The sequence below is a fragment of the Emiliania huxleyi genome (assembly GCF_000372725.1).
Source record: "Emiliania huxleyi CCMP1516 chromosome Unknown EMIHUscaffold_124, whole genome shotgun sequence".
Lineage (NCBI taxonomy): Eukaryota > Haptophyta > Isochrysidales > Noelaerhabdaceae > Emiliania > Emiliania huxleyi.
The window spans coordinates 384,496-411,439 of record NW_005201349.1 but is presented as its reverse complement, the minus strand read 5'-3'; the positions used below and the strand labels follow the sequence as shown (position 1 = coordinate 411,439).

Sequence of the window (26,944 nt, the reverse complement as noted above, 5' to 3'; positions counted from 1 at the left end):
TCGTGGGCCACGACGGGACCGCGATAGACCGTAGGGGTGTGGATGCACTGGTGCCTCTTCATCGTGCTTTGGCCAGCGTTCCACTCGAGCGAGTTGCGTCCGCCCGTCAGTCCACGCGCGGCCTGCCCGCGTGTTGGAGCACCCGCCGTGGTTCGCTTGTGCGACTCATGCACAGGGGAACTGGGTCTTCGCCGCCCCCACGTGCCATCCCACTCCCGCGCACGCCCCTCAAGGGCACTTCTCGCCCGCACACGCAAACCACTTGTGCAGCCGTTCGTGGAGTGCGTGGCGAACCGCCGTGGGCGTGCGCTTGACGACGTTGGCGGTCATCCACGGGTCACTCGCCGCGTCGTACATCTCGTAGAAGTCGGGCCGCGCGAAGTCGATGTCCGCCGTCGACTGCTCGCCCGTTGCAAACTCGGCGTACAGCACGTCGGCCTCGCCCGCGCCCGGCGCATCGGCCATCGTGCGCAGCGCGATGAAATTGTTGGCGGTCGACTCTGTCGGGTAGCACTGTGCATTGCACTGTGGCGGCCCCCAGCAGCCTGCATTGTGCCTCAGGTCGACGCAGGCCGCGTCTTTCTGCGGGTACTCGCCCGGCGTCGTGCAGTTGTCGATGCACTTGTCGTTGTCCGCTACGTAGTAGTACTCGATGAAGACCTCGCGTCGCCAGCCAGCCGCGTAGGCCGACACAGGGCCGAGCGCATCGAGGTGGCGCACCACGGCGGGCGCGAGCGTCCGGCGTATGGCCGCGTCGTCTGGAGAACCTGCTGTCGGCGCCGCCGCCGCGCCCGATGCGTTGAGTGCGCGGCCGGCGGCGAGCAGCGGCGGTGGGATCGAGCGGTGGGATCGAGCGGCCGACATAGGATCGAGAGGTGGGATCGAGCGGCCGGCGGCGAGCAGCAGCGGTAAGATCGAGCGGCCATCGTACCGCGCAGCCTTCGTCACGCCGGCGAGACCGAGCCACGTGGCGGCAAGGTCGACGGTCGTCGCCGGCTGCGCCATCTGTGCGCCAGGCACGAGCCCGGGCCCACGCACGAGCAGGTGCACGCGCGTGTCCCAGTCGTACACGTGCCGCTTGTCCATCAGCATGTTGTCCTCTCCGAGCTGGAAGCCGTGGTCACTCGTGTAGAAGACGTAGGTGCGCTCGAGGAGGCCGAGGGCGTCGCACTTGGCAAGGACGTCGCCGATCACATCATCCACCGAGAGCAGCGTGCGCCAGCGGTTCTTGTACACGCCGGTGATCACGCGTGCCGCCTCCTCCGAGAGGAGAGGCTGCGTGGCGATGTTGCCGTGCTTGTCGGCGCGCGCGGCGGCAGAGGAGTTGTACGCAGGCGGTCGCGGCTCGTGGACGGGCCACGAGGGCTCCCAGTGGTCGAGGTACCATGGTGCTGGGATGAACGGCTCGTGCGCCGCCTTGGGCGCGATGTACGCGAAGAAAGGCGCGCGCGGCCTCGTCGCCGTCACGTGCTCTATCCACGCGCTGGAGACATTGCCCACGACGGCGGTCGTGTAGTCGGTGACGTTGAAGGAGACGTTGCCGTCCGGGATGCCGGCGAAAGCGAGGCCGCGCGCGCCGAACTGCGGCGCTATGTACTCCCCCCCGCCGTTGGCCATCCACGCGTCGAAGCCATCGGGCGGCTGGGAGAAGTCGTCATATGGTACAGAGTTGAGGTACTTACCAAAGAGGCCGACGGTGTAGCCGGCGTCGCGAAGGTCGGCGGCGAAGGTGCGCTGGTCGACCTTGGTGACGTTGACATGCATGCACACGGCACCCTTCGGCGGCAGCGGCGGCGTCGTCACCGGCTGCGCTTTGATGTTGTGCAGGTAGCGGCCTGAGACGATCTCGGCGCGGCTCGGGCAGCAGATTGGCGTGTGGACAAAAAAATTGGTGGCCGTGACGCCCTTGTCGGCAAGCTCGGTCTGTGTCCGCCGCATCGGCGTCACTGCAAGCAGCACGGGCGCCAACGACCTGCGGTGAGTGGACGGCGTGCCGCGTGGGATGGCGGGGTGCGCATACCGCCGTCGAGAGGAGGGAAGGAGCCGCCGAGCATTTGGTCTTGATCATCGGTGAGGAAGAATATGATGTTCGGCTTCTCGGGTGGCGGTTGAGCCAGTATCATGCCCGCGGCGATGGTGAGCGACGCGACCAGCGGCGCCATCGACGGAGCAGCTCAATCACTTCGGAGAGGACTGGGCCGACGGTCAATCAGAGGCACTTTGTCAGAGGAGTGGTCCTGCTCTTTATGTACTATTGAGGTACGGTCGCTGCGCCTGCTGAGTGCTGACTCGTGCAGGTGTGAGGCCGCTGGTGCCCCCACCGTCCCTTGGAGACGACCCCACTGCCCTGGGGCGTCTTGATACGATCAAGGGCGAGCATACGGCGCCCCGGCGCGCGTGCCCACGAAACGGAGGCACAAGGGAGGGGTTTAGCTCAAAAATCGCCCCCAGCTCAGATCCACTGCCCAAGTGGCGCAGATCCTGCCCACCGCACCCCATGCCGACCCTCCTAGCGGGTCGGCGCCAGTTTTCATTAGTTTCTCGTGCGGGTTTGCCGTTAGTGGGATGGACTCTCGAGGGGATGGACTCTCGAGGATAGTGTCAGATGTTGGTATTGAGCGTGGTAAAATTCTTTTTCTCAAAAAACACAAAAACAAAAAAGCGCGTGGGCCGTGGCACGTGAATTTCAATCTACTCTCGTGGCACGGTGGGTGAGGCGGTGCGGGTGAAGCACGCCCAACCTAGCGGATTTGGGTACTTGCCCCGATTGCAAGTGCGTCTGTTCACTGTGTTCACAACTCACGGATGAGAGTAATTTCGCAATCCGGCGTTCCGAATATTGTACCTCGTCAGCAGCGGAAGCGCATTTCAGCCCCCTCCTACGCCTTTGTGAGCTCGAGGGCGAGCGTCGCCCACGGCCTCGCGTCCGCCTTCTCGAGCGTCAGCGCGAGGACCCCGGACTCGAGCGTCCACGCGCACCCATCCGGCACCACCTGTGCATCGCACGGACCAGCTGTGAACAGCCGCCGTTCACCCAACTGGCACCGCGCCGCCGACAAAGCACGCCGCAGCGGAGAGCTCCCGCACCTCCCAATCTCGCCGCATCTCGCCGCATCTCGGCTCATTTCGGCTAAGGCGAGGCCACCGCGTCGAAGAGCTCCGGCAGCTCCACCGCAACCTTTCCGTCGAAGCAGACGCGCAAGGAACGGCCGCGGCCGTACGCCACGCCCACGCGCCTGTTCACGGCTGCAGGTGTGAAGCGACGCTGCCCGCGCCACTCGGCGGCCGGTCGCCACGCCCACGCACTTGGCGGCGCCGCGCCCGGACGGCGCTCCGCGCACGCAGACCTAAAGGCCAGCTGACTGACCTCCCGCGCACACGAGGTGGTGGTGCAGGGGGGGAGGCAGCCCCTCGCGACTCCACGTCTAACGGACAGGGGGCCCACGGCATGAACAGTGCAAGGCCCGGTGCGCGTGGGTGATCAGTGTGTGTGTGTGTGTGTGTGCGTGCGTGCGTGCGTGCGCGCGCGCGCGCGTGTGTGTGTGTGTGTGTGTGTGTGTGTGTGTGTGTGCGCGTGCGTGCGTGTGCACGCGAACCTCGACCTCCTCCTCCGTCTGGCTCCACGCGTAGCTGCCTGCGAGAACCAAAGCGCGTCAGCACACGGCAGCAGAGAGGTGTGGGACGGCGTCTCGTATAGCTGCCGCTGTCGCCGCCCGCAAAGTGGTCGCCGCCGCCGTGTGCCGCCGCCGCCGCCCCGTTCTCCCTCCGCGCCGCGGCCGCCCACGCCGAGTCCGGCGCCAGCTCTTCGAGCCCAAAGTCGACGTTGGCCTCGCCTTGAGAACTCACAACAGCAGCCTCTGGGCCCGGGAGCAGTGAGAGGAGACGCAGTCGACGCGTCGCCCTCGCCTCCGCCGCCGCCCTCGCGCCGCGCGCACCGAGACACGTACACGTCGCCGTGGATCGCCAGCCTACTGATTGGTGACTGAGGACTCACACTGTTGAGTACGGGTCGCCAGGTCGACCGTGCATCGCCCGCCCGCTCAGCCCGGCGGCGAGAGCGAGCGCCTACGGCGGCGCAGGGCTCGTGTGCGCCAGGGGGCGTGTGCGCCAGGAGCGTGTGTGCGCCAGGAAGAGGTCAGCCCTGGTCTGTCCTTGGCGGCGGGCACCTCGGCTCTAGCGTTGCGCGTCGGATATGGGGAGATATGGGGAGATATGGGGAGATATGCACCTCAGCTCTTCGTTGCGCGTCAGACATGGGGAGATATGGGGAGACATGGGGAGACATGGGGAGATATGGGGAGATATGGGGAGATATGCACCTCGGCTCTAGCGTTGCGCGGCCGCGAGCGCAGCGCGCCGACCTAAGGGGAGGTGAGGCGAGGTAAACTTCTCCGCACGCACGAGGTGGTGGGGCAAGGGCCAGGGCTATCCCTCGCGACTCCGCGTCTAGACGACAGGAGCTGGCACGACCTTCAAAGTGCAAGGCCCGGCGCGCGTGGGTGAGCGGTGTGTGTGTGTGTGTTGTGTGTGTGTGTGTGTGTGTGTGTGTTTGTGTGTGTGTGCGTGCGTGTGCGTGTGCGTGTGGTGTGGGTGTGGTGTGGGTGTGGTATGTGTGTGGTGTGCATGGCGTTGCGTGCGTGTGCCGGCCTCGTCGACATAGAGGCGGACGCGACCCATATCTCCCCGTTTCTCCCCGTATCTCCCCATATCTCCCCGTATCTCCCCCTATCTCCCCATATCTCCCCGTATCTCCCCGTATCTCCCCGTATCTCCCCGTATCTCCTCGTCGATGTAGAGGCGGACGCCGACCCAGCCGTTGGCGGCGCTCGGCTGAGCGAGGGGGTACGCCTCGCAGGCGCCGCCGGCAGCCAGCTTCTGCACCTATCGCCGTGTCACGCGACGCTGTCTCTCGAGCCGTGCACTCGAAGCCGGGCGGGGGAGGCACCACGGCGGACTGTACGAGTGTGCGGCGGGAGACGGCTCCAGCACAGCTGAGTCTACGCGTCCTCTCCGAGTGCCACTTCGAGCACACGGATCCCCCGAGCTTCTAGGCTCCTCGCACCGTCTCCGCCGACGGCGCGCGCAACGCCTCCGCAGCGCCGGGCGCGCCACCCGCCACCATGTTGCGCAGGCGGCCCGCCGTCTCGCGCGCGACGGTCGCGTCGTCCATCACGCCGTCGTCGGCGAAGCGCGGCGCCAGCAGGCCGGGGAGCACGTCCCCGCCGCCGGACGGCGCGGCCGCCGACTCGAGCGACACAGCGACCGTCGGCTCGGCCGGAATGCGCACAAAGGTGAAGGCGCGGCCGGCGCCGCCGGCAGCCGGCGGAGGGTGGGACTGACGCTCCTCGGCGAGCTCAACCTCGACGCCGCGGGAGCGGAGGTACGCGAGCCGCTCCGCCTCCGTCCGAGGCGGGTCCTCGTCGTCTGCCGCAGCAGCCACCTGCTGCGGTGCTGGCGCGGCGGCCGCCGCCGGCGAGTCGGAGGTCATGAGGCCAGCCTTCACGAGGACGGCCATCTTCTCGTCGTCTGTGAGGCTGTCGAGATCTCGCCCTTGGAGGAGGTCGTCGAGCATTGGGGGCGGAACGGGTTTTAGGTATGTTGTTGGCAAATCAAGACACAGAGGGTGGTTGCAGCGATGGCGCGGCTACGATGTGTCCGGGTCGAGAAAAAGAATTCGTAGCCGGCCACCGTGTTACACCACCTGGTGGGGGGCACGCAGCCGCACAAGCCCGGCTCGCAGACATCTTGTCCGACGATGACGGCCTGCCACGCCTGCTCCAGCGAGGCCAAGTACCGCTGCCCTGGCTGCGGCACCCAGAGCTGCTCGCTCGCGTGCGTCAAGAAGCACAAGGAGGCGACGCAGTGCTCGGGCAAGCGCGACGTGACCGCCTTCCGCGCCATCGGCGAGTTTGATGACGCGTCCGTGGTGAGCGACTACCACTTTCTCGAGGCGGGGCTCCGCTCCGTCGACAGCGCGGCGCGCACCGCCGCCACGCTCGCTGCTCCCGCCGCCAGAGGCGGCGGCCGCGGTGGAGGAGGTGGTGGAGGCGGAGGCGGCGGCGGCGGCGGCATGCACCCGGCGCGGCGAAAATTGCGTGATGCGGCGGCGCACCGCGGCATCCGGCTGGAGCTTCTGCCCGCGGGAATGCAGCGCGCGCGCGAAAACAGCTCGAGCTACGACGCGCGGCGCAAGTTGCTTCGGTGGCGCGTCGAGCTGCGGTTCGGGCGGGCGGGTATCACTCACGTCGAGGCGGCGGTGGGCGACAGGACGAGCCTCCGGGCGCTGCTCGAGGCGGTCCTCCTCGGCGGCGGCCTCCGCCCGCCTGCCGGCGGCGCTGCTCCCGCTGGCGGCGCTGCTGCTTCCGCAGGCGGCGGCGGCGCGGACGGCGGCGGCGCATGCGGCGGCGGCGCGGCGGCGGAGGGGGAGCGGAGCCTGCTGCGGCACAAGCTGCGCTCCTACTCGCGCGAGGGCGTCGGCGCGCTGCGCGTGCTGCTGCCGCTGCAGCAGCGGCCGGTACGCTGCCCCTCTAGATGCAGGGCCTCACAGATGCAGCCTCCAGATGCAGAGCCTAGATGCAGAGCCATCTGTGACGCACGTCGCCGCAGTGCTGCAGCCAGCGTGCCTTCGCAACCTCACCTCCTCGTATCGCTCCGTGTGCTCACGGCCTCGCCTGGCCACACACTAGGCCAACGACCCTCGCTTCGTCCTGCTCCCGCTCGACGCGAGTCTGGGCGAGTCGCTCCGCTCGCACGTGGTGACCTGCCCTGTCGACGGCTGCACGGAAGGGAGTACCAACCCCCGCCTGAATACTTGACGAATCGCTCTTTAGGTGATCGAGTTCCCGACGTTGCACGTGGCGATGCCTTGCGAGGACGCTGAGTACGCGCTGTTTGGCGGAGAGAGGGAAGGGCCGGCTGGTGGCGCTGCTGCTGGCAGTGGAGGTGGCGGGGCGGTGGTGGGATATTAAATAAATAAATAAAACGGACACCTCTACTAGGAGATGGGTAAAAAGGAACAGGTCCCCGCCCTGCGGTCTTTGTGCAGGGTTCTTTGTGGGTGTGGTCGGCGACTAGCCGGGGTCGTCCTCCCTCGGATGGGGGACTAGCCTACCACTAGCCTCTGGGGGGAGGCGGGGGCCCTAGAGGGTATCCATGCGGGGGGGAGATGGGGTCCCACGGCCCGCCGCAGGCGCCGATTTTTTTGACTTTTTTTTCTTTTTTGCGCGATTTTTTACTTGTTTTCAAGGAATTCTTTAGATGCCTGGATGCCTCTGGGGGGAGGCGAGGGCCCTAGGGGGTACCCATGCGGGGGAGAGATGGGGTCCCCCAAGCCCGCCGCAGGCGCCGATTTTTTGCATTTTTCTTTTTTGCGCGATTTTTTACTTGTTTTCGGGAATGGCGAACTTGCGGCCATGCTATCACGCCTTGCGACAGCCTGTCGGCGCTGCTGACCGTGCCCTGCTGCACAATTGACCACCTGCATAGCTCGCGGCCTTAGTATCCACCATTCAGTGACGACCTGATCGTACGGCCAGTAGGAAGGTGTCCTTCCAGCGCGTGCACGCTTCTGACGCAATGCGCGTCACAAACTGCCTCGGCGACTGGCTGCTGGCACTCTCGAGGCTATGCCTACACAGCCTCGCGCGCATGGGCAGTCAGGAAGGACCATGCACCTTCTCCGGACAGCGCCGGTGCCTAGGCGCAGCACCGCAGCAGCGTCGGCTCGCCGCTGCAGCGTCGTCGCCCCTGCAGCGTCACCGGCGCACAAAGCGCAACTGACCACAGCGCTCACTGCTTCCCATCAGGGTGGGTGCCTAAGCATAACTCCCAAACCCGGCCAGGCGCTCGGTGAGCGTTCCGACTTCCGTCCCCTGTGATCTCCGCCGCCTCCGCCTTGGACGCGAGGAGGTCGGTCTTGCCCAGCTTGTCCGCATTCGTCAGCAGGTAGGGCCCAAAGCAGTCACCGCAGATTGCGTGGTCACTGGCGCAGCACAGCTTGGTGGCCAACCTGGTTTGTGGACCTCCCGCACCTGTCCTGACAGTCCTGACAGAGTCCTGACAGAGTCCTGACAGAGTCCTGACAGAGTCCTGACAGAGTCCTGGCGGGGTCCTGACGGCGCACGGTCTTCACAGTGCTCACAAGTGCCTCCGACGAGACCTCCACCTTCCTTCACTGCAACCCTCCTTCCCCTCCCCCCCAGCAGTGAATGATAGACGCCCAGCCCCCCTTTCGACCGTGCGCGCCCTCTGCGGAATCGTCCTGATGGGGCAGTCCTGACGCAAACTTGAGAGTCCTGACAAGCAAACTTGAGAGTCCTGACAAGCAAACTTGAGAGTCCTGACAGAAACTTGAGAGTCCTGACAGAAACTTAGAGTCCAGACAGACAAAAGAAATCACGCTCACTCTCGCGCCACTCGGCTCGACCATGAAAGCGCACAAGCAAGAGAGGCGCGGCCATGGTGCAGGCAACGTTACAGCCGGCAACGTGCAAGAAGGCAGCAAAGCTCGGCCACGACGTCCATGGCCCGCGCCCCCCCGATTTGCCACCGGCGGCCTGCAGGCCAGCGCCGAGCAGCGGACCGACTGCTGACCGACTGCTGACCGACTGCTGACCGAGGCAGCGCCCACGGCAGCGCCCACAGCAGCGCCCACGGCAGCACCCACGGCAGCACCCACGACAGCGCCCACGGCAGCGCACACGGCTTGGCTGGCCATGTCAGCCGCGCAGGGACCCTCCCGCGGGTCCAACCCGAAGCGCTCGACCGCTCGACAGCGCAAGTCGGCTGACGGAGCGAGCCGCATAGCCCTCCAGTGCTCACCGCAGGATCAGGCCCGACCGGCCCACGCTCACGGCCTGGCCTGCCTGTGGACCAGCAAACTCGTTGGCTGTACGCGAGCAAAGAGCTGCGTGGCTGGGTTGTGAGCATACCGTCCCCGTTGCGCCCTTTCCCTCAGTGGAGGGCCGTCCCTGCCCTCGGGAGTAACTCGACTGTACACCCCTCCCTACTCTCTAGCTAAGGGCTCTGTTCACAGCGGGGGGGCAGTGGTTGTCCTGGCGGAGTCCTGGCGGAGTCCTGACAGAGTCCTGACAGAGTCCTGACGGAGTCCTGACAGAGTCCTGACGGCCTATTTTGGAGGTTTTCAACTTTGAGGTATTGTTACTATGTGAGGGTGAAATGAATGAATCAGTTCTTTGGGACAGTGCAATCCTTTTAATTATTACCTCCAACTCAAAAAAAGTCTGATGTCAAACGGACAACGGGGTCCCTTATGGTGGCCTGTAAGGGTAAGGTGCGGGAGGTCCACAAACCAGGTTGGCCGCGCCCGCAGGAAAATCTACGAGGCAGATGACGCAGCTCATGGCGACCTGCTGTCGACGCGGGGCGGCCCCGAGCCGAGCCCGAGGACGCGTCCATCGCCAGTTTTCTTTTTCGCGACCTGTCGTCATTCGACGGCACGCTTGAGGCGCTGGCGGCCGAGGCGCTCGAGCGCTCGGAGCATCCCGTCGAGCTCAAGCAGCTCGAGGGCCCAACTTCAGAATCGTGCTTTTTTGGTTAGGGACCAAAGCGCGAAGGAGGACCACCCTTGGGTCTCCATGCACCGGTGTGGGAGAATCGCTCCATGCACCGTGGATTCGAGTACCGTGGGCTGTCGATATAGAGTAGCCCTACCCCTCCCGCCGCTTTAGGGCCTCCCCACCCGCTATGTCGTGTACGGCTCTATGGAGCCGGACCGCAAACGAACACAAAATATTCACATCGTGCCCAATCAAATCGCCGGCCCCAGCTCCTACACCAGGTTTCACACAATTTCCTCCTGTCCACATCGGAGTCCTGGCACCACACCATTTCATCACCAGAGAGAGGGGGGTCCGCGTCGAGGCGCAAACAAACAGTGCGCACGTCGCAAGCAAGAGGAATCTCCGCCGGCAAACACTGACATCGGCATTCCCATGGTATCACCCATGGTATTGGCACTGCCTGCCCTGACCATCGCGATTCGGCATTCCCATGGTATCACCCAGGCGGCGGCGGCGGCGGTCCTTGCCCTCGTGGCAGCAGGAGAGGTCGGGTTTAGCTGCGCAGGTGCTGCAAATGGCCGCCGTGGCGGCCGGCGGCAAGCGGTTGCCGTAGTCGGAGGGGGTCCCGGACGTCGCGTTCGAGAGGCTGCACGTCATAGGGCAGGTCATCTTCACTCCTACGACGCACGCCTTGTTGCACGCTGCGTTGGCCGTAAGGTTGGCTGAGTCGCACAGACCAAAGCCTTTCGCTTGCTTGCACGTCGGGACGAAGCCGGCGTCACACGGCGCCAGAGACGGGGCGAAGGTGGGCTCGCGCGCCTTCGGAGTGGGCGTCGCCTCGCGCAAGTCGGAGGGCGCGGGCGCAGCCAAGGCGGCGACGGCGAGAGCGGCCAACATGTACCGGGGTACAGAAGGGTGCAGCGCAAAAAACGCCGAAATTGCAAGTTTATTTCTTTTTTGATGTCAGAACGCCGCGTTTGTCTTGGGGGCGGGCAGAGTGTCTTGTGAGTTTGTGTGTCTGTGTGTCGCCCCTGGGCCGCTGCAAGGAGTTCGGACCGGCTAACGCCAGTCCATGACCACGCAAGCGCGATCGGAGCAGACACAAGCTGCAGAAACACATACTCGAGTACAGAGCGCAAGCAGAAGATGCACGAAGAGGTAGAATCTAGAAGAGGTAGAAAGATGAATGCACGCATCGGCCATGCGCGCGGCAACATGCGCATGCGCGTGCCGCGATGAGGAGACCTTGGCACCGGGGTCACGAGGAACTTGCAAGTCGTGGCCGAGGCGGCGACGGGAGCGGTGCAGAGGTGGATCCAGCTCAATGATGAGGCTACGGCGCGCATAATGAAGAGAGAGGAACACATCGAGTGGCTGAGGAAGCTCTTCGCTGGGTGGAAGGAGGCCCGCCCGGCCTTGAGGGAGTCGCGGAGGAGGCATGGCGGCGGTGGCGGGCGACGCCGAGAACATCAACAAGCAGGCGCGCAATGGGCGTAAAGACTGGCTCAACTCCCCAGCGCGTGCCAATTGGGTCAAGAACAAGCAAGAGGCAAACGGCTTCTTACGCTCGGCCCCAGTGGGTGGGGGGTGCCCGCGCCGCCTAGCTCTGCGGACGGGCCCCTCCACCCTTCATGTAATCATGTAGTCCCCACAATCGCTGACGTGGGATCGCTTGTCATGTGAGAGAGTGCGTTGTGTTCTTGTTAGTATGCGGGTAGGTAGGTAGGTAGGCGGTCTCGCTTTCTCTTTTTTCCTGTACTCGGGTAGTCCGCCGGGCCGCCTGACTTCGCCGAATTCCGACTTCGCCGAATTCCCCGACATGGCGATCCCGATCGACTTTGCGGCGCGGGGCGAGCTGTCTCGTGCGGCGCGCGAGCTTCGCACGTATGCCGCATGTACGAAAACGGCGGTTCAGCTCTTGCCGATGCCTCTCTTTGCCGTCATGTATGCGTACCAGCGGCGTCGTGGGCACGTCCCGCTCTCCAACACACTGCAGCTGGGTGCGATGATCCTGGGCTTCCTCGTGCACGCCTACCTGGTGCTGTCCCGGCGGTTCACAGCGGCTGCGTCAAGCGCGGTGTGCTGGTTACCTCTGCTTCATCAAGGGGTAGCGTTCCTCAGCCTTGCGGTCGACGGCGAGGCCTGCAAGGAGGAGATGGCAGTCAGCTTGGACAGCAGACTACACCTGTGGTGGCTGATGGCCTTGGGGACGCTGCTGCTCGGCGCCGGTCAGGGCGCACAGCGAATCGACCCCATGCACGCCGCTGGGTATATCACCGCCTTCCTGGCACTGCGCGGACTGAACAGCACGCTGTTGTGCGCGCTCACGACCAACCGTTCCGCGCTAACGCTGCTGCTGCCTGCTACCACGATACCATATGTCGTGGGCTGGCTGTTGGCCATCGTCGTTCCGCGTCCCTTCGGTGCTGCGACGGCCGCTCTCCTGGAGCAGCAGGCGCACCTCCTCGGTGCGATCGAGGAGTCGAGGCGCCTGGAGATGCAGCAAGCGTGGATGCTGGTTCCGACGCACAGCTCATCCTCCGAGGATGGAATTACCGACGCCGAGACAGAGTCGAGCAGCGAAGCGCCTCGTGCCTCGGGCCCCTCCCACGCTTCGCTCCCACGGACTCGAGGCCTCGGAGCTCCAGCCGCTGATGCGCTGACGCCGCTTCTGCCGAGCGTGCACCCCAGCAGCAGCCATCAGCCGACCCCAGAAGCACGCGACCCCGGCAGCAGCAGCCACGACTCTCGCAGCGAGCCCTCCGCCGCCACCGTCCCGCACGCAGAGCCTGCCATTTCCGCTGCGCATTTCCGTCCCATCGTGCCTGGCTCCTCTGGCGGCAGCGAGAGCGAGTACTTCAGCGACAAGGTTTCGTGTGGCATGTCAGCGTGGTCCTCGGAATCAGGAGAGACCCATAGGCAAGGCATAGGTTACGTTGGCGGGCCTTGAATCAGGAGAGACCCATAGGCAAGGCATAGGTTACGTTGGCGGGCCTTGAATCAGGAGAGACCCATAGGCAAGGCATAGGACCAGCAGCTGCTGCTGCGGCACTGTCAGTTCCTGCTCCTGCTCTGCCCACTCGTCGTCTCTGTCTGCCTCACCTGGGCGTGGCTCGTGGCCCACCTCCAGGACGTGCACGCGCACGGCGACGGCGCGCGCGCCCCGCTCCCCTCGGCCCACTCCTCCGAGAGAGTGGGAGGGCCTTCCCTTCCCGGCTCCGGTGGTTCCTGTGTTAGAGAAAAATCGAAAAAATACTTTCGAGTTTCGACCCGCGACTCTGTCTGGTAAGCCCTAGCCTACTCCGCGTGAACTCCGAGGGACCATCGCCGGCGTCGCCGACGCCGCTGTCCTCGATGCTCTCGTCGGCGAGCCGACGCTGCCGCCTTGCACGGCCTCTATCGTCCGAACTAAGGGGAGCGAGTACTGGCGGTTTGATGGCCGCCTCCACCTCGAGCAGAATACGCTCGATAGCCCCGCTGCGGGCGCAGAGTCGGAGCTGACCTACAAGTCGGGCTGCCCTAACGTCGCAAAGACCTTTTTGACGCGCGGTCCGGAAAGTGCAAGATGCAAGAGACGTGCGCCCCGCTCGTGTTCGGTAGTCAGCTGCTCCAGCTCAATGCTTCGACGCTGCGCGCCTTCTACACGCGCAGCAGGAAGTACGTCTACGTCGTCAAGGGGCTTCGCCTCGAGGCGCCGTACGACGAGTCGCCCTGCTCCGCCGCAACCACGCGGTGGGAATTTGCTGACGGGCCGTGCGACGCTGACTCGCCGCTCGACACGGCGACGCGGGACACGATCGCCAACGCTATCGCGGGCAGCAGCGACACGACCAACCCGTATGTCCGCGATGTGACCGTCGACAGCAGCCGCGAGTGCCTCCCGGAAGACACCGTCGGCGCCTCGCTCACCGTCGACAATGACTGCTGGACGCACGTGCACCCGGACCACTTGGACGTGCGCGACTTCTCGTACTGGGCGCGAGGCACTTGTGCTTCCCTCCTCCGTCCCGTATGTCGGTGACATGTCCACGGCGTGTCCACAGGCGAGCAACCATGAGGGCAACAAAGAGGCCGCAAAGGGTGGACGGCCCAACCCTATCGTCAGCCCCGCCGAGGGCGGCACTTCCACGATCCGCTTCCCTCACCACCATCTCATGACGCAGTGGAGCAAGAACGAGCAGTACATGGGACGGCTCGGCCGGCTTGGAGACGCTGTCGGCTTCGCGTCGCTACCCACGAGCGTCCAGTGGGACGAACGAGGACCGCACCGCGACGGCAGCTCAAGCGGGAGGGAGCGGAGACAGTGGGCAGCGAGCGAAGTGGGTGAGACTGATGATGCTCCTTCGACTTAGGGAGCGGTTCCGCTGCTGGGCGAGCTTCAGGGTGGTGCTCACGCGAAAAGGAATCGACGCAATGTACAAAGCATACAAGAAGAGGAGAAAGAAGAGGAGAGGCGCCAGTGATGACGAAACAGAAGCTAGTGCAGACGAGGGCAGGTCAGACCCGGGGACGGCGGAGGCGGACCAGACGGCATCGACCGCCGAGGGAACGTTGGGAAGAGGCACGAGGAGGGCGGCGACCTCAACCGACTATGGAGGACCAGTCGCCAGACGACGCAGGGCAGACGACGGGGGAGAGTTGGGGCAGACGCGCAGGGCGAGACGAGGGAGGGAGCAGGACGTTGCGGAGATCAGCAGGAGGATGTACGAAGAGATCGTTAGGAGCAGCAGGGACCCGAGGGACCATGTGGAAGACGGCTAGTGCTAGTCCCCCATTACACGCGCGACACGAGGGACTGCGTATCCTCGCCTGCCTCGGGGGAGAATAGCCGCCCTCACCCGCTGGCGTTCATCGAGCTCGGCGGGGCCTGATACGTGTCATTCTGTGCCGGCGCGTATCTTAGCCAAGATACGCGGCCACACGTGCAGACGCGTATAGCGGTACTCGCGCCACACGTGCAGCCGCCTATCTTGGCCAACATAGGCGGCTGCACTCGCAGCCGCGTACCGCGTGACATACACGCCCACGCATGGGGCGCGTATGTTCCCCTAGATAGGCGCCCACACGTGTAGCCGCGTATGTGAACATCCCTCTGTGCACGTGCCAGCCCTACTGTCTGAATTCGCGGAGCGAAGAAAATTTTATACGGAATACGTCCATTTTTGGAGCTTGGAATACGGCGTATTCCATGGAATACGTGGAATACGGGTGGAATACGGGTGGAATACAGGCCTCTGGGAGGTCATTTGGAATACGTGGAAAACGTATTCAGACAGTAGGGTGCCAGCGCGAGTCGCCTTCGCCGACAGGCCGTTTCACGCGCTCACGCGGCGCGTCGGATGGTCCGCCGAGGCCGCCGCAGCCCCGGCGGCGGCGATGGGGGCGGCGGGGCCGAATTTATCAGTCCGTGTGCCAAAACTCACGAGACCTCGATACCGCCGCAGGCACTAACAAAGATCCGAGTCTGGGTGCTGGACGGCGCTCAGTGTGTTCGGGTTGACTGCAACAGCCCGTCGATGCCGTCTCTGAGCCTGACGGGCCTCGGGCAGGTCTGTAAGTGCCTTGACTACTGGTCGACTGCGGAACACGACCCGCGGTGCACCAACCAAATCGGCTGCATGCGGGTGCCCTGTGACGAAGATCCTCAAGGGACGTGGTGCCCCGTGAGCAACCCGGGCTGCAACGGCTCGCACGGCCAGGGGGGCTGGACCTACTGCACCGCGCCCATTGCGCCGCCCGGCGCGCCGCCACCGTCGCCTCCGCCTTCCCCGCCCTCGCCGCCCTCGCCGCCGCCGTCGCCGCCATCGCCGCCGTCGCCACCCTCCACGCCGCCTTCACCTCCGATCCCACCCCGTCTTCCGCCACGGCCGCCGGCGCCGCCGAGCCCGCCGCCAACCCCACCACCGCCGTGCCGCTGCGACGTCCAATGGGATGCGCACCTGTACGATACACGGTGCACAAACCAATTCGGCTGCCCGGCCACGTCCTGCGACGGCGACGACCCGTGGTGTGCGCCCCCTCGTCTCAACACCTCTTCGTCGACACACACATACCCTCCTCTCGCCCCTCATCACTCAACTTCATCGACTCGCCGTTACTAACACACCCAACAGACTACACACTCTCTAACAACCACGACATGCGCACCGAACGCACCCGCGACCTCCCGCCAAATCGCACTCTCAGGTGCGAAGTCGTCTCCGAGGACTGCACGCCCACCGCCACCGTCGGGAAGGTTGCATCTCACTGGTGGTCCTACTGTGTGCCCGACAGCACTTGCGTGAAAGTTCACTTTGGCCTCTTCAATCCTGCCTGCCCGCCGCCGCCCTTTCCACCCGGCAGTGCGCCGCCGCCGCCGCCGCAACCGCTGCCACCGCCCTCCCCGCCGCCGTCGCCGTCGCCTCCGCCCTCGCCGCCCTCGCCGCCTCTGTCGCCGCCGTCGCCGCCGTCGCCACCCTCTCCGCCGCCCTCGCCGCCGCCGCCGCCGCCGCCGCCGCCCTCGCCGCCCTCACCGCCCTCGCCGCCCTTGCCGCCCTCGCCGCCCTCGCCGCCGCCCTTACCACCCTCTCCGCCGAGGTCGCCGCCGCCACCGCCGTCGCCGCCGTTGCCGCCGCCGTTGCCCCCCTCGCCTCCGTCGCCGCCCTCGCCGCCCCCCTCGCCACCGCCGCCGCCATCACCACCGCCGCCGCTACCACCGCCGCCGTCGCTTCCGCCTCCGCCTTCGCCGCCCTCGCCGCCTCCGTCGCCTCCGTCGCCGCCGTCCCCACCCTCTCCGCCACCCTCTCCGCTTCCCTCGCCGCCGTCGCCTCCGTCGCCGCCGTCGCCGCCCTCCCTGCCCTCTCCGCCCTCGCCGCCGCCCTTACCACCCTCTCCGCCGAGGTCGCCGCCGCCACCGCCGTCGCCGCCGTTGCCGCCGCCGTTGCCACCCTCGCCTCCGTCGCCGCCCTCTCCGCCCCCCTCGCCACCCACGCCGCCGCCACCGCCGCCGCCGTCACCACCGCCGCCGTCGCTTCCGCCTCCGCCTTCGCCGCCCTCGCCGCCCTCGCCGCCTCCGTCGCCCTCGTCGCCGCCGTCGCCACCGTCCCTGCCTTCTCCACCGACACCGCCGCCGCCACCGCCCTCTCCGCCGCCGTCGCCGTCGCCTCCGCCTTCGCCGCCCTCGCCGCCTCCGTCGCCGCCCTCGCCGCCGTCGCCGCCGCCGTCGCCGCCGCATCCCCCTGGCAAGGCGCCCATGCCACCGCCTCACCCTCCCGGCAAGGGTCCGAGGCCACCGCCACCTCCCCTGTCGTGCTCCGGCCACGAGAACAGCTACTCAGGCGAAACCATCGCGGGTTACACAGACTCTAGCCTGGTGGCCAACGACGGCAAATGTTGCGACGCCTCGACCAAGGACGACACGACGTGCGGCTTCGAGGTGCGCGGTGCTCTCTGCACCCTCTTTCGCGGGACGAGCTGCACGCTCGCGCCGTCGAGCCGTCGACTCTCCGAAGGGACAAAGGGACCTCCCGACTCGACGCACCTCAAGACACCGCGGTCCTTGCCGCCCCCAAGCAGCCCACCCCCGCTCATCGACCAGAATGGCGATCCTGATGGGCCAGGCCAAAATCCGGAAAGGCGCGACAAACGCTTGAGCGGCCTTGAGGTTGCACTGATGGTGACATGCCTGATCATCTTGCTCCTGTGCTGCTGCATCGTTTGCTACCTTCACCGGCGCAGGCGACGCTGGCATCCTCTAACCAACAACCATCACGTCGAGGCGGCGTCACCGCACACACCGGGCTCGGCTAGCGGCGAGGGCACGCCTTCTCGCTTCAAGTCTCGCCTCAAGACGCCACGCACAGATGGAAGTAGCAGCGACCCTGAGGGCACTCCCAGGTCCCCGGTCTTGAAGACGCCCCGCTCTGACACCCGGATCATCCGCGACCACGAGGAGGTCGCGCCCGCCGACGGGAGCTGGAGCGTCTTGGACGCGGCAGAGGCGCGGCCAGCTCGCAGCTCCCGTGCCTCTAGGCGGGACCGCTCGCCGTGGCGAGAGCGGTTGCGCTTCTCGTGGGGCGGTTACCCTGAGGGTTGCGTCATGAGGATCTAGTTCCTCCCAGGGCAGGTCGGCCCTGTATGCCTGCGTGGCGGCCACATAGTCTGAGGGTATCCTAAAAGTTCGGCCGATTTGGAAAACGCTAAAGCACGGTCGGCCGCGTAGATTTGGGGCAAAACACGACGACAAATAAAGTGGGCCCGCCCGGGGCAAAAGCCAAAACTCTCCCCTGACCCGATCAAAAGCGTAAAAGCACCCGAGGCTCCAGAAACCTAACCCTCATTCTATGGTGGCGGCTCTCTCTGTGTCTTGAGTTGAGATAAAAGGCAGCGTGTCATTGACACACACGAGCGATCACATGCAGATGCACATGTGCATGTGCGTGCGCATGCACATGGTCACAAGTTTGCACGACCGAATTGCGCAGCGTGCCGATCCCCTCCACCGTGCACTCCACCTCGTCGCCATGCTTGAGCCATACGTTTTCTCGTTCTGAATCATTCTACCGGAACATGGTCATGGGGCATGGGCCCTACTGCGAGGAGGGGGAGGGGGGGAGGGGGGTGGAGGGAGAGGGGGGGGGGGGGGAGGGGGAGGGGGGGGCGGCATGGAGGGGGAGAGGAAGAGCAAGGGCGAGAGAGGGCAAGGGACCGGGCGCTGGCATACCAGGGGGGGCAGGGTGGTGGGCGGCGACCGCCGCATACCGTCCTACGGCGGGGACTATCGCTACGCCAGGGAAGACAAGGACGTCGACGTGCAGGGTGCAAGCTGCTGCTGTTCGAGTCGTTTGGTGGGTTCGGGAAGGGGGTCGGCGAGATCCTCCGGAAGGCGGCGAACGTGCTACAGAACAAACTGACGCGGGCCCAGTACCTCGATGAGGTGACTTGGACCACTAAGAATTGGCTGGGGCTGCAGAAGCACAGAAGCAGCGTATCTCAGTCGTTCTTCACACGGCAATCAATCGCAGAGCAGGTTGTGAATGAGCTTGCCTGTGGCGGGGGTGGGCGGGTGCACGGAGCTAAGTGCCTCGCCACCCTCGCAGGAGTCGCTTAGGCGGCTCCCGTGGTGTACCTGTGTTAGTGCCATAGGCGCCAGTCCTGTGCCCAGTGTTGTGCAGTTTATCGCTAGTCCATCGCAGTTTCTGGTTTCAGGGAGCTTTGTTGTAAAATTCAGGTTTCAGCCGCTCCTTAAAAAGAAAAGAAAGCCGGCCAAATTCTCGTTCTGGACGATGCCCCGATCCGGTGCCTTTGCGATCGCGCTTCTCTGCGTTTCGCCGGGCGCGAGCCTAACCCTCAGCAGACAGCCTCTCGTCTCCCGCCCGCACCATGCCTTGGCTCAGCCGCGCTGCTCCGAGCCGGTGGCGACGGAGCGGCGCGAGGAGCACGCGGCACCAGCACGTGAGGATACAGTCCAGGAGCGGCTGCGCCTCTTCTGGCGGCTGGCCGTGCCCTACTTTTCGAACGCGGAGGGCGCGAAGCTGAACTTTGGTCTGATGCTGCTCCTCGTCCTCATCAACAGCGGCATCTCGGTCATCTTTTCGTACGTCGGCCGCGACTTCTACTCGGCGCTCTCAGCAAAGGACCAGGCGCTCTTCCTGGAGAAGACGTCCAACTACGCCGTCGGGCTCGCCGTGGCGACGCCGCTCACTGTCCTCTACAAGTTCCAGCGCCAGCGCCTCGCCCTCAACTGGCGCGCGAGGCGAATGCCGGTGTCGCACCCCGTCCTCCAGGCACCTTCTCGGAACCTTCCCCTAGGCGGGAGTGGATGACCACGGAGCTGTCTCGGCAGTACTGCACCGACAAGGCGCGCCGCAAGCTCGAGACCACTCGAGGCGCCCCCCTCCCTCCCTCCCCTCGCTCGAGCCTTGCCTCCGGTGCAGGCGTACTACAAGCTTGAGATCGACCCCGAGATCGACAACCCGGACCAGCGGCTGACCGAGGACGTGCAGGCCTTCACCAAGGTGGTCACCTCGCCGTCGTCGCCACTGTGTGTCTCTTCTCTTCTGTGCTATGTCTCACTCTTCCTCACGTGGTGCGTCCAAGGTGTCACTCGACTTCTTCATCACGCTGATGACCGCCGCAATCGATCTCGTCTCCTTTTCCGGCATCCTCTACTCCATCTACCCCAACCTCTTCTACGCCATCTTTGTCTACGCCGGCGTCGGGACTCTGGCGGCCGTCAGGCTGGGGCAGGGCCCATTCGGTCACTCGTGAGTCACTCCTAGGTGTCGGCACTCTGACCACCGTCAAGCTCGGCAAGGCGCTCGTCGGGCAAAACGCCGAGCAGCTCCTGCGGGAGGCGAGCCCGAGATTGCGCGAGATGTCTGCCGAGATGGCGGGAGATGGTCCGCGAGTGCGCACGGGTGCCGGAGAGTGCAGGCGAACCTGCGCTACTCGCTCGTGCGGCTGCGCGAGAATGCGGAGTCGATCGCTTTCTACCGCGGAGAGGCGCAGGAGGAGGAGGAGGTAGTCTCGCGACTGGGCGGCGCCGTCGAGAACAAGCGTGCGATCCTCGGCACGCGGCGCAGCCTCGAGTTCTTGACTCATTGACTAGTTGGTTAAGTCAAGCGGCTGAGTACTGAAGGCACGCAGCGCAACCTCGAGTTCTTCACGGTGGGGTACTCGTACCTGATCCAAATCCTGCCCGTGCTCGTCGTGTCGCCGCTCTACTTTGCCGGCTCCGTCGAGCTCGGCGTGATCACCCAGTCGACGGGCGCCTTCAGCCACGCTCCTCGGCGACCTCTCCCTCATGTCGAAGTGAGCTGGTGACTTCAACTCAGGCGCCTTCAACCACGTACTCGGAGACCTCTCCATCATCGTCAACCAGTTCGAGGGACCGCTCCTCCGCCTCGCGCAGCGCGCACCTCTGCTTTTCTTTTTCCGGACGCCTCCTTCCTTTTCTAGGCCTCTCCTCCTTCTCGGCCGGCCTCGGCCGCCTCGCCACCTTCGTGGACCGCATGGAGGCGTACCAGGGCCCCTCCTCCTCCTCCTCCTCGCCAGCCACTTTCCAGCTGGCCGAAGCAGCGGCCTCGGCCGAGGCGGCCGCGTGGCATCCCCCTCCCTGCGGCACGCTGCGAGCGGCGTCTCTTCACACCTTCAGGCTGTGGACAGGCGGGCGGAGGCACCCCCTCCCTCTGGCACGCGCTTCGGTACGGCCGCAGCAGGCCCCGCCCTGCCGCCCTCCCCTCGGGTTCTTCTCGGACCCTTCTCGGACCCTTCGCCGCCAGGTTCGGCCGCAGAGGCCCGCCCGCAGGACCGGAGGCGGGCGCCGCGGCGCAGACCGCTGCGGGGGGGGGCGAGGCGCCCTCCGCGGCGGAGAGACCACCCGAGATCGGCCGAGATGCGCGAGATCACCCGAGATTGCGCGAGATTAGGCGCCCTCCGCTTGGGAGAGGGTCCTGTATGGCCGCGGAGGCGCGCCCCCGCCGCCTCCCCGGAGGAGGAAGGGTGAGCTGCGGCTGGAGGGTGTCGTCGCGCCGACGCGCGGTGGCGTCCGCAACGCCGAAGGGGGGCTTGTCCCGGGCGGGGGCGTGTTGGCCGTCCGCCAGCTCTCGCTGTCTACGCCGGACGGCGCCGCCTCTCCTCCCCGGGCGCTGGTCCAAGAGACGTCCGACGCTGTCCGAGGTTGTCCGAGATTGCACGGGGCGTAGGCTCGCGCCGCCTCTTCTCGAACGTGTCTGTGGACGTGCAGCCGGGGCGGCATCTCCTCGTGATGGGCAACTCCGGCACCGGCAAGTCGTCGATGCTGCGCGCCGTCGCGGGGCTGCGGGACAAGCGGCTGAGAACGGCGCCTCTTTCACAGGTCCCCCGCGGTGCACAGGCGCGCCGTCGCGGGGCTGTGGGACCGCGGTTCGGGCGACATCGCTCGCCCGCACACCGCCGACACGATGTTCCTGCCGCAGCGGCCGTACTGCACGCTCGGCTCGCTGCGGCAGCAGCTGGTGTACGCGAGGACTGTCGACGAGTGGAGAGCTGTGAATAGAGAGCTGTGAATAGGCAGCAGCTGGTGTACCCGAGGACTGTCGACGAGTGGGCGAGGGGGAGCAGCCTCGGCACGGACGGGAGCTTGCTCGACGCCCTCGCGACGGCGCAGCTCACCCGGCTCTGGGGGGGAGGCAAACACTGGCTCGCGACGAGTGGGTGAGGGTGGGGGAGTGAGAGTGGATAGGTGCAGCTCGACCGGCTGGCGGAGCGAGGTGTCGAGGGGCTCGACGCGGTGCGCGACTGGGGCGACGAGCTCAGCTTGGGCGAGCAGCAGCGGCTCGCCTTCGCGCGCGTGCTCGTCAGCAAGCCAAGGCTCGCCATCCTGGACGAGGCGACGTCGGCGCTCGACCTCAACAACGAGGCGATCATGTACAAGGCGACCGCAAGCGCCGGCAGCCGCCCACGTCTTTCATTCGTGACTCAATGAGAAGTACTCACCAAAGGCGCTCGCGGCGGTGCCCGGCATCACCTACGTCTCGGTGGGGCACCGGCCGTCGCTGCTCTCCTTCCACGCGTCGCGGCTGCGGCTGCTCGGGGCGGGCCACTCGCCCTGCTTCGAGGTGGAGGACCTCGCCGAGGAGCCGGCGGAGGAGGCGGCGGCGGCGGGTGCCAGCGGCCTGGCTGCGCGGCGGTAGCGTGAGACGGCGGCGTGAGATCGGGGCGAGGTTTAAGAAGCTGCGGCCACAGGGAAGGGGCGACCACTTAGATTTCAGGGCAAGAGGTCTCTATTAGAAAACTGCAGACTCTTGATGCAATATGTTCCACTCTTTCGGCTGACTCAAAGTCAGTGACTCGGGTGACTCTCTCGCGCTGAGACTGTGTGGTGTCTGTGCGCGCTGCGCAGCGTTTTTTTTCTTTTCAGTCGGACAATCCGACCCGAGAGGGCCCACATCGGCCGCTCTACTCATCCTCATTGTCGCTCCACTCTTCCTCCGAGATCGCATTGGTCCATGGTCGCCCCTGCCCCATTGAGGGGCGGCTCGTTCGCCCACGCCTCGAGCTTCTTGGGCAGCAACTGCGAACTGGTTCGGAGGACGGAGCGGCCGCACATTGCTCGGTACCCCCCTGCACATCTAAAGCCATCCCTGCTGCTAGGGGGGGGGGCTGACCCCCCCAGCAGCAGAGCGCTGCTGCTGGGGGGGGGGGGGGGTCCCGACCCCCAGCAGCAGAGCGCACGGACCCAGCTCTCCCGCCTCTTCGCCCGCGCCGCCCCCCCTCCACCCTGCTCGGCTCGTGTTTGAGCGTACGCTCGAGGCGGTTGTGTTCACCGCGCCTTCGAGCCCGGTTGGCAGTAGGAGGGCCCGCCGGTGAGACCGCTGATTTTGGTGCCGACCATACACCTAGAGCACTTGGAGCACTTGGAGTGCAGTCATTAACCTCACATCCAGGGCCGGGGAGCTCAGAAGCGCACCCAGCGGGCCGGATGATCGGGATCGGGCTACGGGCTAGAGAGCCCTGACCCCTAGCTAGGGGGGGTGCTAGAGAGACAAACATGAATTTGGAGCACTTGGAGTGCAGTCATTAACCTCACATCCAGGGCCGGGGAGCTCAGAAGCGCACCCAGCGGGCCGGATGATCGGGATCGGGCTACGGGCTAGAGAGCCCTGACCCCTAGCTAGGGGGGGTGCGCGTTCGCAGGGCAAGGGCTGTAAAGTAAACACGGGTCTCCGAGGGTTAGCTCCGCGCTCCAGGTTTCCCCTAGCAGCAGAACGCCCCCTCTACTCGGAGCTTGTAACACTCGACACGGACTCGACGCCCATCCACACCCGGCACCTGGGCACACCGGGCCCCTCTTCGAGGTCTCCCAACTTTCACTCCGGGGCGTCTTCCCCCACCTCTCGGTCCTTCCTCCTGGCCGCATCCCGATAGTTGTGCGACGGGCGCGGGGCCCGACCTCCCCTCCTAGCCTTTTTCGGCTGCGGCCCCGCCGCCGTCTCGTCTTCTCTGCCTGATCCTGTTGACTCCGCCTCCGGCGATCCCACGCCCGACTCCCCGGGTGAGGGCGGCGGCATCACTCGTCGCCACTCCTCTCCGGAAGGTCGGGCCGGCTCTCCCCGGTCAGCGAGTCGCGCCCGCGCCCGTGGCCTCTCTATCGTCCTCGGCTCGCCCTCCCCTTCATCCTGCTCCTCACTAAACTCGGGAAGGCGCGGTCCCTTTTGTCGTGAGTCACGGCGGTCTATCCAACGCCGCGACGGGTCTACCCCTGGTGGGCTCACACGGCCCGGTTCCACTCGCAGAGGCCGAGTCAGCTCGACTCTCACCTCCTCCGAAAGTTGACCCCAAGCCCCCCCCGGGGCCCTCCGGCCACGGCCCTCCGGTTCGCCGGCGGGTCCGTTATCGTATTGCAGCGACTCCCCTCCCCCATCTCCTCCTCCCGGGCACACCAGCCTCCGGCGGGGCGGTCCCGGGCCCCCCAGGTTATTCCGAGCGGGTCCATACGGCGGCGGCCCCGCCGGTGGCGGGGGTGGAGGCGGTGGCAGGGGCGGCGGGCACGGTGGCGGCCCTCGCGGCCAAAACGCCTGGTATGGAGCCGCTGGGGCGGCCCCACGACCCTGCAGCCGTTCCAGTGGTGGGGGCGGAAGTGGCAGTGCGGGTGGCGGAAACGATGGCGGCACTGGCGGCCGCACCGCCTGGTGTGGGGCCTCAGGGGCGGCTCGTTCGCCCACGCCTCGAGCTTCTTGGGCAGCAACTGCGAACCGGTTCGGAGGACGGAGCGGCCGCACATTGCTCGGTACCCCCCTGCACATCTAAAGCCATCCCTGCTGCTAGGGGGGGGGGTCTGACCCCCCCAGCAGCAGAGCGCTGCTGCTGGGGGGGGGGGTCCCGACCCCCAGCAGCAGAGCGCACGGACCCAGCTCTCCCGCCTCTTCGCCCGCGCCGCCCCCCCTCCACCCTGCTCGGCTCGTGTTTGAGCGTACGCTCGAGGCGGTTGTGTTCACCGCGCCTTCGAGCCCGGTTGGCAGTAGGAGGGCCCGCCGGTGAGACCACTGATTTTGGTGCCGACCATACACCTACAGAGAAAATTCTCGCCAATTATTTTACCCGACAAATTTGGCAATGGAATATGGCCGTCGCATTGCGCACTCGCAGGACTGAGGCCATGCACGACTCCGGCATGTTCTTCGTCAACGAGGCCATCGAGCGGCAGTCGGAGTATGTCCTCGCCTGCCTCGATGACCAGGAGCTCCTCAAAGCCACTTCGCAGTGGATGTTTGAGGCTGACATCTTCCGTGCGGCCATGGGTCCGGAGTTGTGCGTTTATGTAAGAGAGACGTGAGAAACAACGTGGGGGGCGAGCGAGCGCCTGCGTGCGCGCGGCCGATATGCCACCACGCAAGCGCGCTCGCGCCGACGCGGCCGCTGCCTCGTCGGCACCATTGGTCGCTCTCAAAACGTCGCACGACGTGGACAATCCGCAACTCCAGGCGGAGGCTGCGATGTGGCGCGCGGGCGAGCTGTGCGATCTCACGGTGACGGTCGACGGCTCCGCGTTTGCCGTGCACAAGCTCAAGCTCGCGGCAGCGTCGGACTACTTCCGCGCCCTGCTGCCCGGCGACCGCTTCGCCGACAGCGCCGAGCACCAGCTCAAGGACATGAAGGCGTCGGTCTTCGAAGGCGTGCTTTCCTTCATCTACGAGGGCAGCTGCAACGTTCCCGAGGAGCTGCTGGTGCCTCTGCTCGAGGCGGCGTCGCGTCTGCAGGTGGCACCGCTGGCCGAGGCGCTCACGGCGGCGCTCAAGGAGCGCATCTCCGTGGCAAACGCGCTGAGCACGTGGATCTTTGCGGACCGCGCCAGCCTGCCCGAGCTGGCGGCCACGGCCCGGCAGCACACGCTCAAGCACTTTGCGGACGTCGCGGCGACCGACGACTTTGTGCAGCTGAGCCACGAGATGCTCTCTGCGCTGCTCGCCAGTGACGAGGTCGAGGCCGACGAGGCCGCCGTCTTCACCGCGCTGGTCCGCTGGCTGCGCGCGCAGGCGCCGGCGGTGCGGGAGGAGAGCACGGTCGCCGCGCTGCTCGAACACGTTCGCTTCTCGACGATGAGCGCCGACTTTCTCACCGAGCACGTGGAGACCGAGCCGCTCATGAACACGGCCGCCGCGTTCAAGGTGCTCGCCCAGGCGATGAAGGAAAAGTCCTTTGGCGCCGCCACGCCGCGCACCACGCCCCGAACCGGCGGGCCGCTCAACCCCAAGTGGGTGCTCGAGGGCCACGATGCAGCGAACGTCTCGGCCGCTGGCGAGACGATGACCACGCAGAAGGGTCTCGTGCGCGTCGACACGCTGATCGCTTCGGGCACCTACGAGGTCGTCTTCAAACTGACCGAGGACGGCGCCGATCTCTCGGCTGCAGTTTCGGGCTTCGGCATCGTCAGAGACAATTGCGACCGCCTTGAGAGCAACTCCAATGGCATGCCTAATGTCTGGTGGCTGCGTCGCTTCCATAGGATGGTGTACAGCGAGAACCACAAGGAGGGGTTGACACCGCGTGGCTACGAGTTCCCCATTGGCGCGGAGGCGCGCATGCTCGTGGACATGGCGGCGGGGCAGGTGACCTTCTTCATCGACGGCGTGGAGGTGCCACACAAGGCAAAGGGCATCACTGGGCCCGTGTATCCGTGCGCCTTGAGCTACGGCCGCAAGGTGTCCGTGTCCATCGTGAGCGTGCGTCGCCTCAAGCTGTGACCTGTGACGAGGTGCGCGTGGGCTGTTGCCTTCGCCGGCTCTGCGGACGGTGCCGCACACCCGCACAGAGAGAGCCGGCCATCATGCATGCAAAGGTGGCACAGCGCATGTCCATCCCATCGGATGGGAGGTGGCGCAAAGCCGTAGTGGACGACGGACGCGTCGCGGTGGGCGATGCGGATGGCGAGGATCACCGGGCGCAGCGGCAGGGCACGCCGGTCCCGACGCAGCGGCAGCGCACGACGGTCCCGAAGCAGGGCAGCGCACGACGGTCCCGACGAACGGAGGGGCGCGATATGTTTCCGCGTTAGCGCGAATGCCACATATAGGTGGTCTTACATACTTACAGCAACCGTACACACAACCCCCGGCCGGGCCGTGCACCGGGCCGGGCCGTCACATACTAACTGTTCCGATCCCCGTTTCTCAAGTGTCAAGAGAATGGCCCCGTCACGGCGGCAGGACTTTGCCGGGGTTGAGTATGCCCTTCGGGTCGAGCAGCCGCTTCATGCCGCGCATGACCTCGATGACCGGCCCGCGCTTGGCGAGGTGCAGCACGCCCGGCTTCATCGCGCCAATGCCGTGCTCGGCCGAGATGGAGCCGTTACACCGCTACGCCCTCGTGGCTGTTCGATCCCGATGGGCGTGCTCGAAGCGTCCCGGCGTGGTCACGTTGAGGTCGTACTTGTAGACGCGACCCTCACGCGCGAGGGCGCCCGT

The 26,944-nt window shown here is 65.9% G+C and overlaps 6 protein-coding genes across 6 annotated transcripts; 3 read left to right on the top strand and 3 right to left on the bottom strand.

Annotated features, from left to right (window-relative positions):
• Positions 1–228: 228 nt before the first annotated feature.
• Positions 229–2,162, bottom strand: EMIHUDRAFT_225471 (hypothetical protein; the record flags this gene model as incomplete). Its single annotated transcript, XM_005789940.1, has 2 exons — positions 229–1,946; positions 2,021–2,162. The coding sequence occupies 2 exons, from the start codon at positions 2,160–2,162 to the stop codon at positions 229–231; spliced, it is 1,860 nt and encodes a 619-aa protein (XP_005789997.1).
• A 717-nt stretch (positions 2,163–2,879) lies between these two features.
• Positions 2,880–5,572, bottom strand: EMIHUDRAFT_225470 (hypothetical protein; the record flags this gene model as incomplete). Its single annotated transcript, XM_005789939.1, has 9 exons — positions 2,880–2,993; positions 3,146–3,236; positions 3,307–3,347; positions 3,597–3,634; positions 4,023–4,065; positions 4,810–4,881; positions 5,063–5,269; positions 5,360–5,416; positions 5,504–5,572. 9 exons carry the CDS (start codon positions 5,570–5,572, stop codon positions 2,880–2,882), a joined length of 732 nt encoding a protein of 243 aa, XP_005789996.1.
• Positions 5,573–5,755: 183 nt separating this feature from the next.
• Positions 5,756–7,818, top strand: EMIHUDRAFT_225469 (hypothetical protein; the record flags this gene model as incomplete). Its single annotated transcript, XM_005789938.1, has 7 exons — positions 5,756–5,965; positions 6,131–6,295; positions 6,449–6,514; positions 6,687–6,755; positions 6,831–6,956; positions 7,543–7,691; positions 7,806–7,818. 7 exons carry the CDS (start codon positions 5,756–5,758, stop codon positions 7,816–7,818), a joined length of 798 nt encoding a protein of 265 aa, XP_005789995.1.
• Positions 7,819–9,959: 2,141 nt separating this feature from the next.
• EMIHUDRAFT_225467 (hypothetical protein) lies at positions 9,960–10,418 on the bottom strand (the record flags this gene model as incomplete). The annotated part of the gene is made up of 1 exon (XM_005789937.1): positions 9,960–10,418. The coding sequence occupies one exon, from the start codon at positions 10,416–10,418 to the stop codon at positions 9,960–9,962; it is 459 nt and encodes a 152-aa protein (XP_005789994.1).
• An 8,369-nt stretch (positions 10,419–18,787) lies between these two features.
• EMIHUDRAFT_417682 (hypothetical protein) lies at positions 18,788–22,303 on the top strand. Its single transcript, XM_005789936.1, has 11 exons — positions 18,788–19,245; positions 19,311–19,359; positions 19,436–19,516; positions 19,599–19,765; positions 19,910–20,058; positions 20,140–20,260; positions 20,413–20,601; positions 21,180–21,293; positions 21,358–21,529; positions 21,724–21,915; positions 21,983–22,303. Exons 1-11 carry the CDS (start codon positions 19,049–19,051, stop codon positions 22,172–22,174), a joined length of 1,623 nt encoding a protein of 540 aa, XP_005789993.1. The 5' UTR covers positions 18,788–19,048; the 3' UTR covers positions 22,175–22,303.
• Positions 22,304–24,603: 2,300 nt separating this feature from the next.
• On the top strand, positions 24,604–26,224 carry EMIHUDRAFT_225462 (hypothetical protein; the record flags this gene model as incomplete). The annotated part of the gene is made up of 2 exons (XM_005789935.1): positions 24,604–24,801; positions 24,878–26,224. 2 exons carry the CDS (start codon positions 24,604–24,606, stop codon positions 26,222–26,224), a joined length of 1,545 nt encoding a protein of 514 aa, XP_005789992.1.
• Positions 26,225–26,944: the final 720 nt, after the last annotated feature.

Excerpts from the sequence above, each read along its gene's own strand:
- EMIHUDRAFT_417682 (XM_005789936.1), top strand. The coding sequence starts at position 19,049 with ATGCTGCTCCTCGTCCTCATCAACAGCGGCATCTCGGTCATCTTTTCG. Across the intron at positions 19,246-19,310 it reads CAGCGCCTCGCCCTCAACTG|GCGGGAGTGGATGACCACGG; the intron begins GCGCGCGAGGCG and ends ACCTTCCCCTAG. Across the intron at positions 19,517-19,598 it reads ACGTGCAGGCCTTCACCAAG|GTGTCACTCGACTTCTTCAT; the intron begins GTGGTCACCTCG and ends GGTGCGTCCAAG.